This window comes from Excalfactoria chinensis, chromosome 6, assembly GCF_039878825.1.
Source record: "Excalfactoria chinensis isolate bCotChi1 chromosome 6, bCotChi1.hap2, whole genome shotgun sequence".
Lineage (NCBI taxonomy): Eukaryota > Metazoa > Chordata > Aves > Galliformes > Phasianidae > Excalfactoria > Excalfactoria chinensis.
In genome coordinates this window covers 31,200,752-31,218,494 of record NC_092830.1, presented here as the reverse complement: position 1 = coordinate 31,218,494, position 17,743 = coordinate 31,200,752, and the positions used below count along the sequence as shown (strand labels likewise).

At 33.8% G+C, this 17,743-nt stretch overlaps 1 protein-coding gene across 6 annotated transcripts in view; it reads right to left on the bottom strand.

Annotated features, from left to right (window-relative positions):
- Nucleotides 1-17,743, bottom strand: part of ATRNL1 (attractin like 1) — a 403,630-nt gene that overhangs the window by 196,572 nt on the left and 189,315 nt on the right. For 5 of the 6 annotated variants that reach the window (XR_011904014.1, XR_011904015.1, XM_072339810.1 and 2 more), the window contains exon 25: nucleotides 14,196-14,257. The exons of the other annotated variant lie outside the window; for it this stretch is intronic. Coding sequence is in view for 3 of the 5 variants with exons in the window: in XM_072339810.1 (XP_072195911.1) it covers nucleotides 14,196-14,257 (62 nt within the window). In the remaining 2 variants the exon portion in view is untranslated. The remainder of the gene's footprint in view (nucleotides 1-14,195; nucleotides 14,258-17,743) is intronic. 6 annotated transcript variants of the gene reach the window in all.

Below are 17,743 nucleotides of genomic sequence, written 5' to 3'. Positions count from 1 at the left end.
GTGCATTGCTCTCACTTTTAAAAATATATCTTTGGCTGCCCCCTTTTATTCAGTCTTTTTTGAAAGCAATCACAAGTTGACTATGAATTTGTATAGGCTGCCCAGGGATATTCAGAACAAAGACTTCCACAATAATCCACTTCTGCAACAAAAATCTTTAAGCTTACACCAACAGCTGCTTATAAATAATCTTTCCTCCTATATACCATACAGTCTAGCTAGTAACTGCACCAGGATTAGGAGCAATGTAACATCGGAGTACTGATATGTTGCTATAAAATTAGCATGCTGTATATGCAGTAAGGGAAAGCTATCTCAATCTTTTTAATAATACAGAAATAAATAAGGAAAACAGCATCAGCTGTTTAGAATGATGAAGTCAAAGCTCATGGAAATTGAAAAGGATGGTGAACTGGACACAAGAAACTAAGAAAGCCTTGCACTGTGCTACTGCTTCATTATCCCCAAAAACTGGATCTCTTTCCTAAGATTTTTTTGTAGTTTAATAAATTTCTCAAATGCTTCTCTTAATTTAGAGGAAAAAACAAAGGAACAAACAAATAAAAAAACAAAACAAAAACCACTCAAGAGTTCTTGTCTTAAAACTTCAGTCAAATTCCTGCTTCACTCTGTACAACAACAAAGCTGGTTCACACACCTAACTTTCCTGTCATCAGCCAAAACATCTTTTACTTTATGTGCAATATCAGAAGCAAGAATTTCAAAGACACAAGTAATATAAATAATTTGAAAATTGCAGTGCTGATAGTGTCTGATGTTTACTTAATCTCACGTGCAATCTTTTCCTGTTGTTTTGTTGTTTTTTTTTTAACGCTATATATCAGAAAGAAGAATAAAATTCTAGTTAATGAAGGGAAGAAAGATAGAGAATATAGGTTTTCCTCAAACTAACCTGGTATCAGACTGCGTGGAGATTAGTCTTTTTTTATTTAAAGCAATAAAATTAAAACAACAACAACAAAAGAATTAAACCTGACTGCAGAGCATCTTGCAATATTGAGTGACTTGGCAACAGAATAAGAGAATGAAATTCAGTGCCAATGAACTGAAGGGAAAAAAAAATAAAAAATCCAGCTACAGGTACATGATAGGTTCTAAATTAGCAATTACCACTCAAGAAAATAGCCTTGAAATCATTGAAGATCATTTGAACATATCAGCAAATGCTTAGTGACAGTCAAAACAGCAAATAGGATGTTAGGCGAGATTAGAAATGGAAAAAAGGATTAAAAAACAAGACAGAAAACACTGTGATGTCAGTGCATAAATCCATGGCATGTCTGTATCTTGAAGACCACCAAAAGTAACCATCACTTCATCTCAAAACTACTAAGTGGAATTAAGCACGTATAAAGGAGTACAGCCAATTTGAATACAGTATATTAAAAGAAACATGCTTTTTCCCCACAGTTAGCACAACGCTATGGCAAAATTGACATCAATGTAACACAAAATAACTGAAGTAAAAATTGACCAGCTGACATTTTGAATGTTGTCAGCATACGGTCAATATCACAAAAAGATGTTTCTAAAAGGATTTGCAAGCTTCTGAGTATCAGATCCAGTCAGTTTTGATGAGAGAGATACTTAGAGCTCTGAGATGTCTATGCATGACAAAGACTGATAAGGAAATTTAATTGTATTGAAGACAAGAAAAATCACAACGTGCCAGTACCAATTGGTCAACTGCACCTTTTTCATCAAGATGCACAATCACTGCTAACATGTATTTGTGAAGAAAAGGGTTCTGGATCCTGTTCAGCAGTAAAGAAAATGTGTTCTCCTTGGACTAAAGCCATTCCCAGCATAATTCACAGATCAGTATAAATCAGCTGCTTATATGCTAAAACAAAAAAGCTGTAAAGCAACCTGAGAAAACCAGGTGAACAGTAATAAGCAGCACTTGGAAGATGAATGTATCAAAATACAAGATGTTCCCAAAACATATAGGATGAGACACTGAAATTCTGCTTACAAAAATTCCATTGTTCACATTCTTTTTAAAAGAGTTTGACAACATGGAAAAATAGATAAAATAATCAAGAAATATGCAAAGGTTGAGAAAATCTTTTCCTGAGAGTGCATTAATAAGCCCAATTATTTCAATTTTTAAAAAGACCTAGAGGTGACTAGCCTACAGAGTGCATGAGTTTCCATGGGTAGTAAATACTAAGGGTCTCATTCATCTATAGCAGAAATGCATAGTAAGAAACAGTAGCTGGAAGCACAATTTGAATTAGACTCTGGCACTATCATGAGGTATTTTCTGTATCATAGCTGTTACAATGAAAATAATAAATAGATAAACGCCTTTGCAATGCAGATTGGTTATGAACTATTGTCCTGGACTACAGAGAGAACGAACAACTGCTTGCACTGATGAATGTAAATCTACCTAAGAAGACAGTTATCACCTGAATACACACTTAAATCTGCAGCAACCCAAGTGTTACCAGGATTCTGTTGCCTCTAAAACAGAGAAATCACTCACCCGTAAGTAGTGACATAGCTTGAAACAACATGGAACACATATAAGGAAACACTAAAAAAAAAATACATGCTTGGAAACAACTATTTCATCACTGTGGCTTATGTTACAGTCTGATCAGAAGTTATCATGATAGCATTAGATATCAGAAAATAAAAAATAATTAAAATAAAGGGTAACTCAAAAAGGATGCACTGAATGCAATTATTTTATATCTGACATGGTAGAGGAAAGAGACCAAAAGTCGTCTGCAATAGAACAACACGGTCTAGCAGCAGGGTCTAAGCTGAACAGATGACCTTCCTTCAAAGGGAGACTGATTCATTTGAACACAGAAAGGGAAAATAGCCTGGAATAATTACCATCTGCACAACCATTTTGGTGATGTACAGAGTAAAAATTTAAACTTACAGACATCACTTTTAGACGTGCTAATTCATTCCAGAGGCTGAGGAGTGAGATGGTAGTGTGTTCTGTGAGTGAGAAATACTCAGGGAGTAAAAAAAACAAAAACAAGAAGATAAGTCACCAGTACAGACATTAAAGGGTATTAGGAGATGTGTTGCTGCTTGGAATCTGAAAATTAAAATGAAACCTATAGTTCATCTTTTAACAAATTCAAAATACTGGGATAAATAGAAGGGGAGATAATTTACTCACTTTTGAAGGGATGTAAAAAGAATTGTGTCATGTAAATATTTTAAGAACCAATACTGTAAGGGGAAGATAAAGAGAACAAAACAAAATGTTCCATCTTTTGCTATTTCTTTTCTCATTCTTCTTTTGTCTAACATGCAAAAGAAAATGTCCAAAAAATATATGTAAACATCTATGCACGAATAATTGTTGTTTGTATGATCTTATTTAAGCCACCAATTTGCATAGTAGTTGAGTATAAATTCCCACATTGGATGAAAAAATAGTTTAAAAAAAAAAATACCCTAAACCTAATATAATTTAAATTATATTAAAATTAAAACTTGGCTGGATCCTACTTTGTGCATCAAAGTGGTTTAGTGTGGATTAGGAGCAGGGTTTTGAATGAATCCCCTCACTGTTACCAATGTTGGGCTTTGGAGTGCAAGAACAAGCAGTCTTGGAGCTCAAGATGTAATGAAAAAGAAGATGTTGGGTTCACAGAGATGCTACAACTAGCCAAAAAATAAGATGTGTCCAGTATGGATGTCAGGTCTTTAATGCCAATCATTTTACTCAACAGATGACCTGTTTGTCCACACTGCTTATTAATGGAGATTAAGCACCTAATGATTGCATTCATAAAGTTATTCAGGTGTAGTAGTCTCACCGAGTGTCCATACGTATACAGTTACACTTACTTTAACAACTCCTCCTACGGAGGAGGAAACATCCAAAAAATGGATGGGTCATCAAGGCAACCGTTGCAATGTTACCTGGATTTGCTGAGCTGAGACAACAATTAAATATCCCTTAAGATCCACAAAACTCATGCCCCGTTTTGCTAAAAGCAAAAACTAAAAGTACATTTCACACCATAACATTAATCTTAGCAGTGCGCCCTACATGGTATTAAAAGCTTTTCATTCATACCTACTACGATAGTTTTAAATATGAATGAAAAATAGTAGCATTCTTTAAAAAATAATAATCCAATAACAGAAAGCCTTTTAAAGTAGATTAATGCAAAGAAAAAGTCTTCTCAGTTAATGTTATAAAATTAATATTGCAGAAGTTTCCTAAGAGATCACATATGCTGCATTTCTGAAGTATTATTTACTATCTTTTTATTGGCAAATAGAGCCCATTTTAATTGATGTTATGAAGCAATCGCTGTTCTAAAATAAACATAATTGAACAATTATTTTTCTAAAACCACGAATTTGAATAGTAATTATTGTCACAGCAATTCATTGCTCTCATTGTACTTGACAAGAACATTGTGTTTATGATTATGATGTGCTAGGTTCAGCCATCCTTACTTGTGTTAACTAATATACACATGACAAGCACTCCAAAGATTTCAGCAGGATTGTCTGAAGCAAGAAGTACTGTAAACATAATATTAACAGTCTGATATGTATGAGAGCAGTATAAATTTTTTGAACAATTAAATTGCTCTGAATCACAGAGTTTTACAAACACTGTTAGAAGTAGCAATATTACAACGATCAGCAATTATAAAATTTTCTGGGACTGAAGTGTCACAGTTCCAAATCAAAATATTTGTGGAGACTGAGAAGGAAAGGAACTTTAAATGCTGATGCAGCAGGATATGTAACTTTCAGCCAACTACAGTGCAGGCTTATGGAAAGAAATATTGACCCCATGGAGCCAAGACACAACAGAACTCCTTTCCTGGTCCAAGATCTCTGACTGCAACAGGTAATGAAATATGCCATTTCCAGCAACTGATCAGCTAATAGCTGTACGATCATTCTCTCTTCACCTAAACACATTTTATTGCTGTACATACAGCAATATGGCAGGAATGTTTCCTCTTCTGTCAGCCTGGATCTATATCCCATTTCAAATCAGATTTTTCCTGCTCCTGCTGTTGTAATACAGCAACAGTTCCAGAACTCCAACTTCTCCCTTGCACTTTCTCCATTAAACAGAAGGAACTGAGGAAAATTTCATTCAACTGTGACCTCTCTAATCCCAAAGCCATGCAGAAGATTTAAACCCTTAGTTTTTGCTTCCTCAACTGAGAGGTGAAAAAATATCTGGATATGAAGCAAATGATATAATATGGTAAGTAAAACTTCAAGTATTACCAAATATCATTTAAATGCAAATTTGTATTTATTTATTTGTCTCTCAGTGGAATTCACGCAATACCTTTCAAGTTCATTTAAAGCTAATTACATGGATAATTCTTCACATCCAAATGACAGTGCTTAAAATGCTATTTTTGGTTGCAATCCTGAAAACCCATACATTTCCATAAATAAGTCTCAACCTGAAGCATCTCATGAAAGTTACATTGAGTTGCCTCTAAAATTCATGTCGCACTAACCACAACTATCAACCTTATAAAAACAGAGTAACAGTTAAAAAGAAACATGTATGTCCTTCTGTTAAGCTGGTCATCCCAGGTACAACATTACCATATTATATTTGTTTTACTGTGTCGTGGTTGATTACCAGCAACAGCATCTGCACGGTGATGCAGTTCATAAAATTAGTGACCAATGTTTTAAATTAAGGTTTACAAACATTACAAGAGTACAGTAGAAACACTTTAATTCACCGTTTAAAAAAGGCTTATGCATACTAAGAGTCAGCTGTAACCACTGCTCCTTAACATACACTAAACTACTCAATTGAAAAAATTAACAACTGAAAAATCTGTATACTCTTTCTGCTAAGTAACTACCAAGAGCAGGTCCTTAGGACCAATATATGTTGTGCCATAAAACCCTTGAAGTACTAGAAAAGAGTTTAAAGAAATCCATGAAAGAAATGAGCCCTAAAGAAGCCTGAAAAGCAGCGTGTTGTAAAAACATACTATAAGAAACATCTAGTGAAGTGCATTTAAACAGAATGCTGAAAATGTAACCAAAATTTACTAAGGACGAACAAAATTAAGTAAAACAATAAACTAAAACTTTGATATTGTTGTTAATAAAGCCTTGGACTTTAACTACAGAGTATAAAACTGACAATACAGAGCTTGAAATACTTATGGCATCAACTGCTTTTTGGATTAATTTTACATTAGTTAAAGTAAGCAGCATCAATGAAACATCACTATAATACATATTACCTACTTTGTAAGGACAGCTACCACACCCTCCTATAAACTAGATCCTAATATACAACGAGTGTAAAAGAAAAAAAATCAATCTTTCATCTTCCCAGACATGAGCGCAACCCAACAAAGCAGAGGTTTGTTGAAATTTGCATTGCAGTGAAATGTAACATTTCATATTGATGGTAAATAAGAAAGAAGTGCATCTCTGGAGGGTGTTTTTACTTATAGTAAAAAAAATTAAGTATTTAGGATTTTTTTTTTTTTTGTCCTTTATTTATTTAAATAATTATTAAATAGTTAGCCAATTATAAGTACACACTTACATACATACTTTGTGATGGCTGCTTCAAACGTATTGCCTCCTATTTTATTAAGTAGGCCCATAGTGTCAGAGGTGGCGTTAGTGGGATAGCAGTAAAAGCTGAACCTTCAACCAGTATACCATTTCATTTTATAACTGTGTGACAGACAGCAACAGAGGCACAGTCTGACAAAATAGATTATGACATGGAAGTATGGATGAAGCAAAAGTCCATCAACTAATTGCTTAAAGCGGGATAAAAATGGCACCCACAGACAACCATCAACACTTCCTGAATATATCCACTGAATGGCTATGAGCATGGTGAAGGGTGGGTGGTGCATTTCAGCAGTGGTGACAGTGATGTGAAAGACAAACCACAGTCTAGATGGGCATATGGATGCTTATGAGTGAGGCATGCAGGCTCTTGTTCACTGCTGGTGAAAACGTATAACGAATAACGAATGGTTGGTGAATATGTCGGGAAAAAAAAAGAGTTTTGTAGCTGAGAATTTGCCCTATCATCAAATAGTGTTATTGCGTTCTTTGTATCTCTGGTAGTATCCAAGTAGATAAAAAGGAGGCATTACTTTTGGAGCAATCCATATTTATATGGCTTTTTTTTTTTTTTTTTTTTAACATGCATAAATGGTTTTTAAATCTATACACAAACACACACACACACACACAAAACTGCCTTTTCATATTAAACACACCAGTGGCCATAGCAGAAGCTACTGCAATAAAATGTGAATGGCTGGTCAATTATGTGAACAGCCTTTATTTACAACTAAAAAGGAAAATGACTATAGTGTAAATCAGGATGCTACTTGGAAGACTAACATCCACATTTCATTCTGCCAATACAAAATCAAACAGAAGTGAACAATTTAAAAGGACTGTAATATATTTTGCAATGAAGTTTTAGATGTGAAGTTCAACTCTCAGCAGTTCCTTCTTTCACCTCTTCGAAGCAGCAAATAAAGATTTATAATTAAAGAGGTTTAATCTAACATGAACTGAAATTAATCTCCATAGTATAAATAGAACATCACATCCATAAAGTGTGATTATGTTTCTTTTACTCATGTAAAAGACTTCCATATTTCATATAATTTTATGAGCTTGCTCTTCATGAGTAAAATACTCCATATTTTTCCTGTTATGCATATTTATACACACAAAGATCAAAAATGGGAAAAAGTAAAATCTATTTCCATTAAACTTCCAGACACATTATGAAATACAGAATTTAATATTTTCTACAGTAACTTTCACAAAGAATATATAATGAAATATATTGTTTATACTTAAAAATAGATGAGTTTTCACTTCAGCTTTTGATTTTGCTCATTTATAATAATTATCCACATTTTTAAGTTAAGGAATGATACTCCACCTCATTTTAATATTTTAATTATGCCCTATTAGTGCAAACTAATATATTTCAAACTAAGGCCACATTTCAGCAGCCTCACAGATCAAAAGACTCACACTGTTTCAACATAATCCTTAATGCTTTCCCCTCATTCTTTTCTTTCTCTATGCTGTTTCTCTTGCCTGGCTTTTATACTTTGACATTAAATCATAGAAATATGTAACTAGAGAGCCACCAGGTCATGGCTGTTTAATGGCAGCATTGTTTAGCATACTAAAAGCAAATATAATTAAAATGTTTAGTACTTTGCTGAATGACTTTTCCCTTCATTATATGCTATTTCTACTTCCTTTTCCAGAGAAGCAAATACTTTTGAACCTGAAAGTCTAAAGTCACAACACTCCCTATTAAAATCCTCCTTATAAAGAAGTTTTTCTGAAGACATTATAAGGATTCTCTGATTTCTAGAGCAAAGAACCATCATCATTGTTTTCTAGTCATAATATATTAAGAACTCAAAACTATAGTGTGCTTGGATTTGATATTCAGAAGTTTGGCTGAAATGATTCAAGATACATAAGAGCAGGAAATTAACTTTGAAACTGCAAAGAGCTTAAATATTATAAAGAATATAATTAAGCCATAGATACAGACTAAATCCCAGTTTTAATGTATAAACAAATGATATAACTGCCTCTTAATGAAATTCTACTGTTCTTTCAATTGTTTAGTGCAGCTTTTGGAGTCCACTGCATAACTGCCATACTCTTGCATCTTTTTAACACACAGCCCAACTCCCAAATATACACGCACACACTTATTTTTATAACAACATCTTCTGCACCAAATGTTCCATTTGTTACATGAAAATTTCACTGGGATATTATTTTATTAATATTCCAATTAAGAAGCCTGTTCCATAAATGCCTTTTGAATTCAGATTTCTCCTTTCAAAAATAATAATTAGATTTAATATTTTAAGAACTATGTAAATAACACCATTACATCTAGTCTAGTGCTATCTTTCCCCTCTGTGTTTTACTAGAACTGAACACAAGGACTCTCAGTACTCCTCCACTGCCCTAAGCAGATGTCTCATTTCTTCAGTGTCACTCATTTAACAGCAAGCCATACTGACTGAATTTGCAAAGACAAACTGGCAGAGTGCTTTAGAAGTGGACAATGACATTATTGCTTGAAGAAAAACCTCTACTTTTTATTTTCCATTTTCTTTAATTATTTAGAATCATAGAATTCCCCAAGGGACCAGTAAGGATCATTGAGTCTCACTCCTTATTTGACCACCCAGTTGACCAAGTGAAGCCAGTTGATGTAATCTTTCTGGATTTCAAGAAAGCCTTCAATAATGTTTCTCACTACTACTTCAACTAGACACACTCATAATGCAATGGGTGAACACTTGACTCAGTCGTCAAAACAAAGTGCATACATCCCAAAACACCTGCAGAAAGTATCTTATAGGTGCCATCTTTAGAGATCATCGGTATGAACACTACTATATAAGCAGCAGCTTTGCTTCCATTTAGATTATAGAATAGCAAAAATGTTTTTTTTTTTGACTGCTAGACCTTAGCACTGTACACACTGAACAGCACTATTCAGGATTAACATTTTCTTTTATTTATTTATTATTTATTTATTTATTTATTAGAAAAAAACAAATCTTTCAATTCCTGTTACCACCAACCAAACATAATTTGGACGCTAATATGATGTTGCAACTAAATTCAAGATCGTACGGCCAGGGAATAAAAATGAACACATCATATGAGACATGGAACATTATGTATAAAGTTATGAGATAGGATATATATATGAAACATCCTATCTCATAACTTTATACATAAAGTTCCATATATCATGGAACAGATATATATACACACACACACACATATATATACATAAATATATATATATCTGTTCCATCCTAGACAATACTTCCTTCATACCCTTCATCAAATTCAACTGTGATCAGCACTTAATATTTCATTCAGTCACAGGAGAAAAATGCAACTCACAAAGGGTAGAATTTTAAATCTATTTTTGATTCCTCCTGCAGCTAATCAATTACAGAATGTATTTCTAGATCCTTTGAACTGAGCAGAACTTAGGATTCAGCACTTCACCAGGAACAACAAACGGCGAACCTACACTGTGCTTGACACATACATCAGGACAGAAAAGGGAAATTTTCATACATGTAAGTGAAGGAAGGCAAACCTCAAATCCACTACATATCAAGAAAGTGCATAGGCCACCTCCAGATTTAAAGCTGAACAAATATTTTGTACTTTGAGGAACACAATATGACAAAATAAAAACACTGCAAACTCTAGCATATTTACATGAACTTCCAACTGACTGAAAAGGATGATAAACAAAGAAGCAAAATAAGAATAAAGTAATGGAAAACAGTTCTATTCACTGGGGAATTAAATAACTCATCTGATGTTTTGTCGAGCAAGCAACCAATTCAGTGGTACTGGGGAATCTCTTTTGCCTGCAGGCTAATAACAAGAGGCCGCTTCCTCAGGAAATATGAATACATCAGATAACTCTACAGTGATAACAAAGCTTCCTGGTGATGCACATAACAGAAAATACAGCTACATTCCACAGTTCAAAATCGAACATGTTCAACAAGAACTTAAATTGGCCACTGCAGTACAGAACTGTTTGTCCCAGTGGAAGCAAGACTTTTAGTTTCTAAGTAAATGTTTAATGCATCACTAAGTAAAAATCAATTTTATTCTAGCCTCAAATAAAAAATCCATTTTTGTTAAGATAACTTGATTTTCATGTTACCAGAAGATATTCTAATTCTGATTTATAAGACTTCTGCATTTTCAGAGAATCCAGCCATGGTGGATGTGATGTAAAGACTGCGCTTTGTTTTCATGGCAACCTCATGAAACTAAGCATGCTATATCCAGAATTAATCTATCATCCTAACTTTTAATTAAAACAAAACCACAACTCACTACAGCATGCTAGTAAAGAGAACGAATCCACCTATTGGAAATTATAACCAAGAATGGCCCATTTGGGTATAGAAGTTCTCAGGAAATTTTACATAATCAGTGTTAGTGCATCCATCCAGTCCAGCTGAGTGAAACTTAATAAAAAGAACTGCCTTGGGTTGTTACAAACAGTCATACAGAAGGGCATGATACATCTGGCTCCTCAGTTATAGCTGTATCGCTACAAGACTTCATCATATCATAGAAAAAGGCTTATTTTGAATGCTGCTCTCTCTCATTTCTAAAGTGCACAGAAAGATCTGTCAACAACATATACCTGATCTCAAGTGGCCATAGCTTTCACAGAATATCTAATAAACATGCAAGGAAATCTTGGTTCCATATTTCTTAATAACACTCCACTGATTAGTAAACAACCTATGTTTGCTAATCCATAATAGTAAGCAGGGATAATCTGAATACAACTAAAATGCGAGTATCAGCTGGCAGCTCCAACCCAAGAGTTGAATCGGAGACAAAGGAAGGAACTATTCTGAGAGCATAAAGAAGATGCATACTCAGAGAAAAGCCTGATTAATTAATTAGTGGTTGATATTTTGTATTTGAAATATGTCATATGAAAATAGTAATGACTGTAGCAGATGAATATCATTGCCTATCACAACAATACGAATAACTAAACTTGATCTGTATTAATTTCCTACTTGCAGCATTATGTGAAAAAGAAATTAATTTTTTACAACACTTCTCAGATTCTTGATACGAAAAAAGTTTCCAAGAAATGGATGAGCACTGCGTTAAATTTTTAATTACCATCTCACTCAGAGCAGCTTTAGAATTCAGGAATGTCTGGGCTTTCAATTCTGAATTAACTGAGGAAAAAATATATCATTAAAATTAACAAATATTGGCCATTATAAGTTTTATACGTACAAAGAAATTAAAGACAAAATAACATTTTCAGAAGTTAAAGACACTCTGAAGATCTAAAGATTTAAAATCTAAAGACATAGAGATTTGCGAACATTGAAAACTAGATCATAATTTACACAGTATCACAGTATCGTGCGAGTTGGAAGGGACCTTCCAACTGTATTTGTAATGTATTTGAAAATAACAGATTTTAGGTTACTGAATGTTTATTATTCAATGTAATATTGGAATTGACTTTCTATAACAGTGGGGATGGAATTTCTTCAATATAAGAAAGGAGATCATTCCCACACACTGCCTGTGAAATTTTCTAATGAGATTTTTACTGCTTCAAAGCAGGTGGAAACAAATCTAACTTCTCAAATGGTGCAACAGCTAAAATTCTTCACAGTATAAGCTAAAAAGCATTGACTAGAGCAACACAAATGCTACAGTCTCTATAGGCCTATTATGAATGTGCTGCTCTTAGATATCTGATTGCAATTCTGCTTTTAGAGAAGAGGTCACTAAGACCGTAGGTACAATGATACATCCCAGTATAAAAAGAAAAATTAAATTTATTTCCATTCCCACTTTTAGTTTAAAATAAATTCCTTATAAAAATAATACTTTTTATATTGTTCATACATATTGAAAATTCAAAAAATTCTCCTTATTTTGATGTTTTTGACTGGAGGAATAAAACGCATACACATATTTAATCTTCTTTTACTTTGGAACCCTCACCCTATAAAGGAGGAGTTTTAAGCTCTACTTATGAATGATTGTTAAAAAGGTCATTATCACATAAACCTACTTCCTGGTTTACCTAGGCAGCCAATGTGAATAGGGTTATGTGCTCAGAAATACAACATAATAGTAATAGATGGAAGAAAGTCCTTGATAAATGTTTGTTTAGTGAGGATGGTTAAAGCTCTTTTTTTTTTTTTTTTTTTTAATCAAGCACATTAGAACTGTGTTTACACACAGTCATTTGCTGTTTCAATAATCCTGCTCAGTGTGTTGTAGGTATTAATATTACCAACATAATTTGTCAGTATTTTAACATACTCCATTTAACTATCCAGTTAAAAAAAAAATATATATATACACACATATGTCTACATATACTGTATTGCTAGGCTGAAAATTCTTGAAGCAGAATTTTAGTACGAAGGCTCAACCACTGTAAACAACAGTGTTATAGCTTCCCTTAGTATAACTCTATACATTAGTGTGAAAACAAACAAGCAAACAAATAACAAGAACAAGAAACAATTAATTGCTAATTGCTAGTCCTTGGTAAATGTTTATATCATAAATATTCTGCAGGTAGTTAAGACTACTGTTCCTGGGAAAAGAACATCCAGTTTAAAATTTACTGGAATATGTAGTGGTGTCTACAATGGAAATCTTTCATTCTAACCGCAGAAGAAAAAAAACTACAGACAAAAAACAACCAAATAAATACTCATGAAATAAAGAAAAGAGCCAGTTAGCCAAACTGCACATCCAGGCTCATCTCCCAGGCAGAATTAGTTAAATTGGGAACACAGTGCTACTAACTTTTTATGTCATTATGGCACCCATTTGCAGCAGCTCAAGCTCCCTAGATATTTTCCATCCTTTCCCAGATCTACTTTGCAAAGTGTGACTCTGATACAAGCTTTTTTATTTCTACTCTACCTCTTGGATATATAGGAGAGCTTGAATGCTCGTAGACATGTTGCCTGCATCTACAGACACCAGAGCACTCTTCAGCATCACAAGCTTGATGAACACAGTGGACTGTCAGTCTCTGCATTTTACATACACACTGTGGTTACTGAGGAATACATTCAACCTATAAGAAGTTTCAGTCGAGTTTTGTTCAGATCCCAGAATAGCTGTTCAGCTGCAGATGAAGCCAGTTCCTGCACTGCTGCCACAACTAGTGCTCCATCATTACTTTGTGACTTCCACAATTCACCTCCAACTCATGAAGGCATTAACAGTGATTTAGGGCCTTTTATTAAAATGCAACTTTCATAAACATTGAACAGAACCATCATTTTTAATTATTCAGTAAAACAGGTCTCAAAAAATCACACACACACATTACTGGAGTCAAATAAAGCTGGCTTCTCTTAATCACTGTGATTTGAACTACTTCATAAAGATAGGCCAGATGTGTGTGAACACTGCACCACTGAGTATATGAACAATGCCAACAGTCCCAGCCCATGCAGTTTCATGCCCTTGATTCTCCATCAGTGCAAATTAGTCAGTGCATTTCTTGAGATTAAAGAGCTTGGAAAGGTGTTTGTTTGATGGAACAGAATCAGTGCAATTTCAGTCAGAAAACAGAAAAAGCAATTTACCTGAAGAAGGTGACAAAGAACTGCACCAGATCCATGATAGTATTGTGCTGTGAGAAGGCAATCTGCAAATAAAATAGAAGTAAATTACAACATTTTCAGAGCCATTTTCTTTTTAGGCTGGGGCTTTATGGCTCCACGGATGATCAGCTTCAACAGTAATTGCAGTTTGGTGTGCACACACCTGCATTCGCCATAAAGTGAGATGAGTAACTAACTCCCATGTCTTTGTCAGAATCAAAATATGCACAATGAAATATAGTCTTTCTATTGAAGCAATGCTAATAGAAATTACCCTTGTAACTCTTGCTTGTTATAAAAATTGAAAACAACACAGACAGTACTAACAAATCATGTTGATGTAAACCATCTTCTTTATAGTTAACTATTTTTCAACTATCACCATTTTCCATTTTAATTAAAATACTAAAATGTGTTTTCAGAAATGAAAAAAAAAAAGCTTTTTTTTTTTTTTACTTAAAATTAATACATTTAAAATATTTTAATTGCATAATATAAAAATGAATGTTAATTTTAAAAGAAAAACAGATTAATCTTGTGCTTAATAAAGAAAAGTATTTCAAAGCAAATTAAAGACAAGGCAACAAATATTCTTTTGGCACCACTTCTACTACCTCACATGAACATGCATTAGTCCAGCCCTTCACTGTAATTTCTTATGAAGATTTAATAATTATCTTTAAGACACCATATACACACAGTCACATACCCACACTTGCATGGAATAGAGCCCATAATTGTTATTATAATTACTTATCACAGATGTTAAGGACCGCACTTAATATTGAAGTCATATCTGCAAATATCCCTAAGTCCCTGAGTTATTCAGCATTTCATAACGTGTAAATACCAAACTGATACTATACATAACCTTCTGTATTCTTTGAATTGCACAAAGTGATCTAACTCTTTTCCTGGCCTGGTCATGTGTGGCTTTTTAGATGTCTTCAGGCATCTGAGATCTGATGATGACTAACAATTATACCAATTAATTTGGATTCCCCTTCACAGCCTGTGAACATTCATAGCAGTAAAGGACAGAGTTTTAGGCCAGCAAGAGAACAAATAGATTTAGTTAAGTTAAGAGGTTGTGTTCAAGTGTGAATTGAAACAAATGTTTCAAAAAACCCCAAAAAACAGAAAGCAAAAAGAAAAAACAAAACAAAACAAAACAACCAACCCTAGACATTTTCTGAACTTTCCTTTTTTTCCTTCTTTCTTTCTATGTTAAGAGAATTATTACAGAGATTTAGCTCCACAAAAAATAAAAGATGTCTTACAATTAGTGGATTTCAAACTTAAGGAATTTACAAGGAATTTACAATTTTTTTCCTGAGTAGTTCAAGACATTCTAATTGTAATGAAGCTCCAGCTATGATTATCTACACATAGTAAGACAAAGCTATATGCATCAATATATTTTTCACAAGATAATAATGAGTCAAGTTCTTGAGTATGCAAGTTCTTTTAGTAGCACAGTATAGGTAACTTGAAAGCAAAGTAGAGGTTAGGAAGATTGCTCAACTTAATTGTGTACATTAGATCACATAATGCAATTTTTGGGTGGAAGAGAAGGGATGGATAAGAGAAGAGAAAGAGTTGATAAGGTCGGGAAGTCGTGAAAGAAAAAGAGAGATGGAGAGTTTATAACCAGTGAAACATGAAAAGGTGTGTGCAATTATTACATGCCTAAAACTGGTACTTCAGAATCCAAACCTTCTTGCATCCTAGTCTCAAGTTTCATTTTGTGAAGGAGTTGTGAGGATCAGTATCAAGAAGTAAGAGCTACTGAAACTATTTTATGAAAAATTCTCTATAATTAAACTCTGAGCAATTGCTTTCAACTTGGATTTAGCTTTGAAGTCTAGAGCTTCTGTATGAGACATGAAGGACTCGTGTATCTGAACGTCTAACTCTTCTAGTTACCCAGCTGGCTTATGAAAAGAATCCAACTTATATATCCAAGCCTCACCTTGCCATTTTAACTTTAGAAATATTAGTAGATGTTTTCTCTACCAATATTTCTACACAGATTTTTAACTGGATGACTATTTCAGAGAGCACTGTATAGAAGGATGTATTACAAGAAACATTTCACTGGGTGCTATTTCTAAATCTTTATAAATCTTACACAATACTACTACTTACACAATATGGGAAATACACTTTAACCTGGATAATAATATATAAGATATCTGCTAAAGCAGGAAAAACTTTTGAACACAGGGATTTTTCCAGGCTCCAAAGGTTAGTATCTGAAGGAGTAGATTTTTTTTTCCCCTGCTCCTTCATGTCATTTCACCTTGGCTATTTTTACTTGCCATACAGAAATAATACTTCAACAGAACAATAGGTCAAGATCTGTTCCACCATAAAAATGAGACAATTTTAAAAGTCTAACTTGGGGACATCTTTTATATGGAAACAGTAAGCCTGGACATAGAATTTTGTATTTTAGTATGAAAAAGAGTCTGTGTCTGCAATTCATAGGAAACCAATCTAGCAAAAGAAAGCCAAAGGGAAAACTATAGACCACTTGTAAAAACATTATCCTGTAGTATCTAACTATGTTTTGTTCTTTTCCTCTAGAAAAAAAAAAATATCCAAAAGAATACAGCAAGAAAAGCATAGATTTGCCACCAGTGAATCTGAGTTACATCAGTTTAATTTAGGAAGACATCAAACACTTCCATGTGGAGGTGAAAGATCGACACATTCATAATATATACTGCCTTTCCTAAAAATAGAAAATACAGTTTGAAAGAAACAACTCTGAATTTTGACATAGGGAATTTGAATCTAGTGAAAATTATCCAGCTCATCTATAGGAATCAATGGAGACAGGAAGGTTTAGGATTGATGAGCAAGTCCAAAATAGATGGACCAACATAATGTGGGACAAATTACCCTACAGAGCTGCCCTTTCTTTCTACTAACAACATGGGGAGTCTGTGACTATGATCTTATGTCAGACTTAGGATATAAGTAATGTCAGGTGAGATAAAAACTCTTACAGAGTTTCTGGTTGGCTATTTCTTCAAAACAGTCCAATGCTAAAATAGAAAGAAAAGAAATATTCCCTCTTGCTGGGATGAAGTGATCAGAGAAGCAGTATGGAGCTAAGTGCCTTCTGGCAGAATCCTACTGCTTTCTGCTGCGTAAAGAATTTAGTCCAATTTCAATAGTCCTCTCAGTTCACAAGAATTAATAGTAGTAAAACTTTTATATTGATAACACAGAGAATGAAAGATAACTTCAAGAAAATCAGACTCAAAATCACAGCCTTCATATCAAGATTTGATAAGCAGCTCCTGGAGATTAGTTCTGCATGCTGAAGTCCTGTCTCTCACAGTGGCATACATCAGATTAACCAAATATCCACCCCTTTCTTTCTCTAATAATGTAATAATTACAGGGTATTATTTCCACTACTCAGAATGATGAGAGGTTGAAAGACAATCTAGGTTTGTATTCAAGTGAGAATGACATTCTTAAAGTAGGTTTTTACTGTTGGATTTTTTTCCTAACTT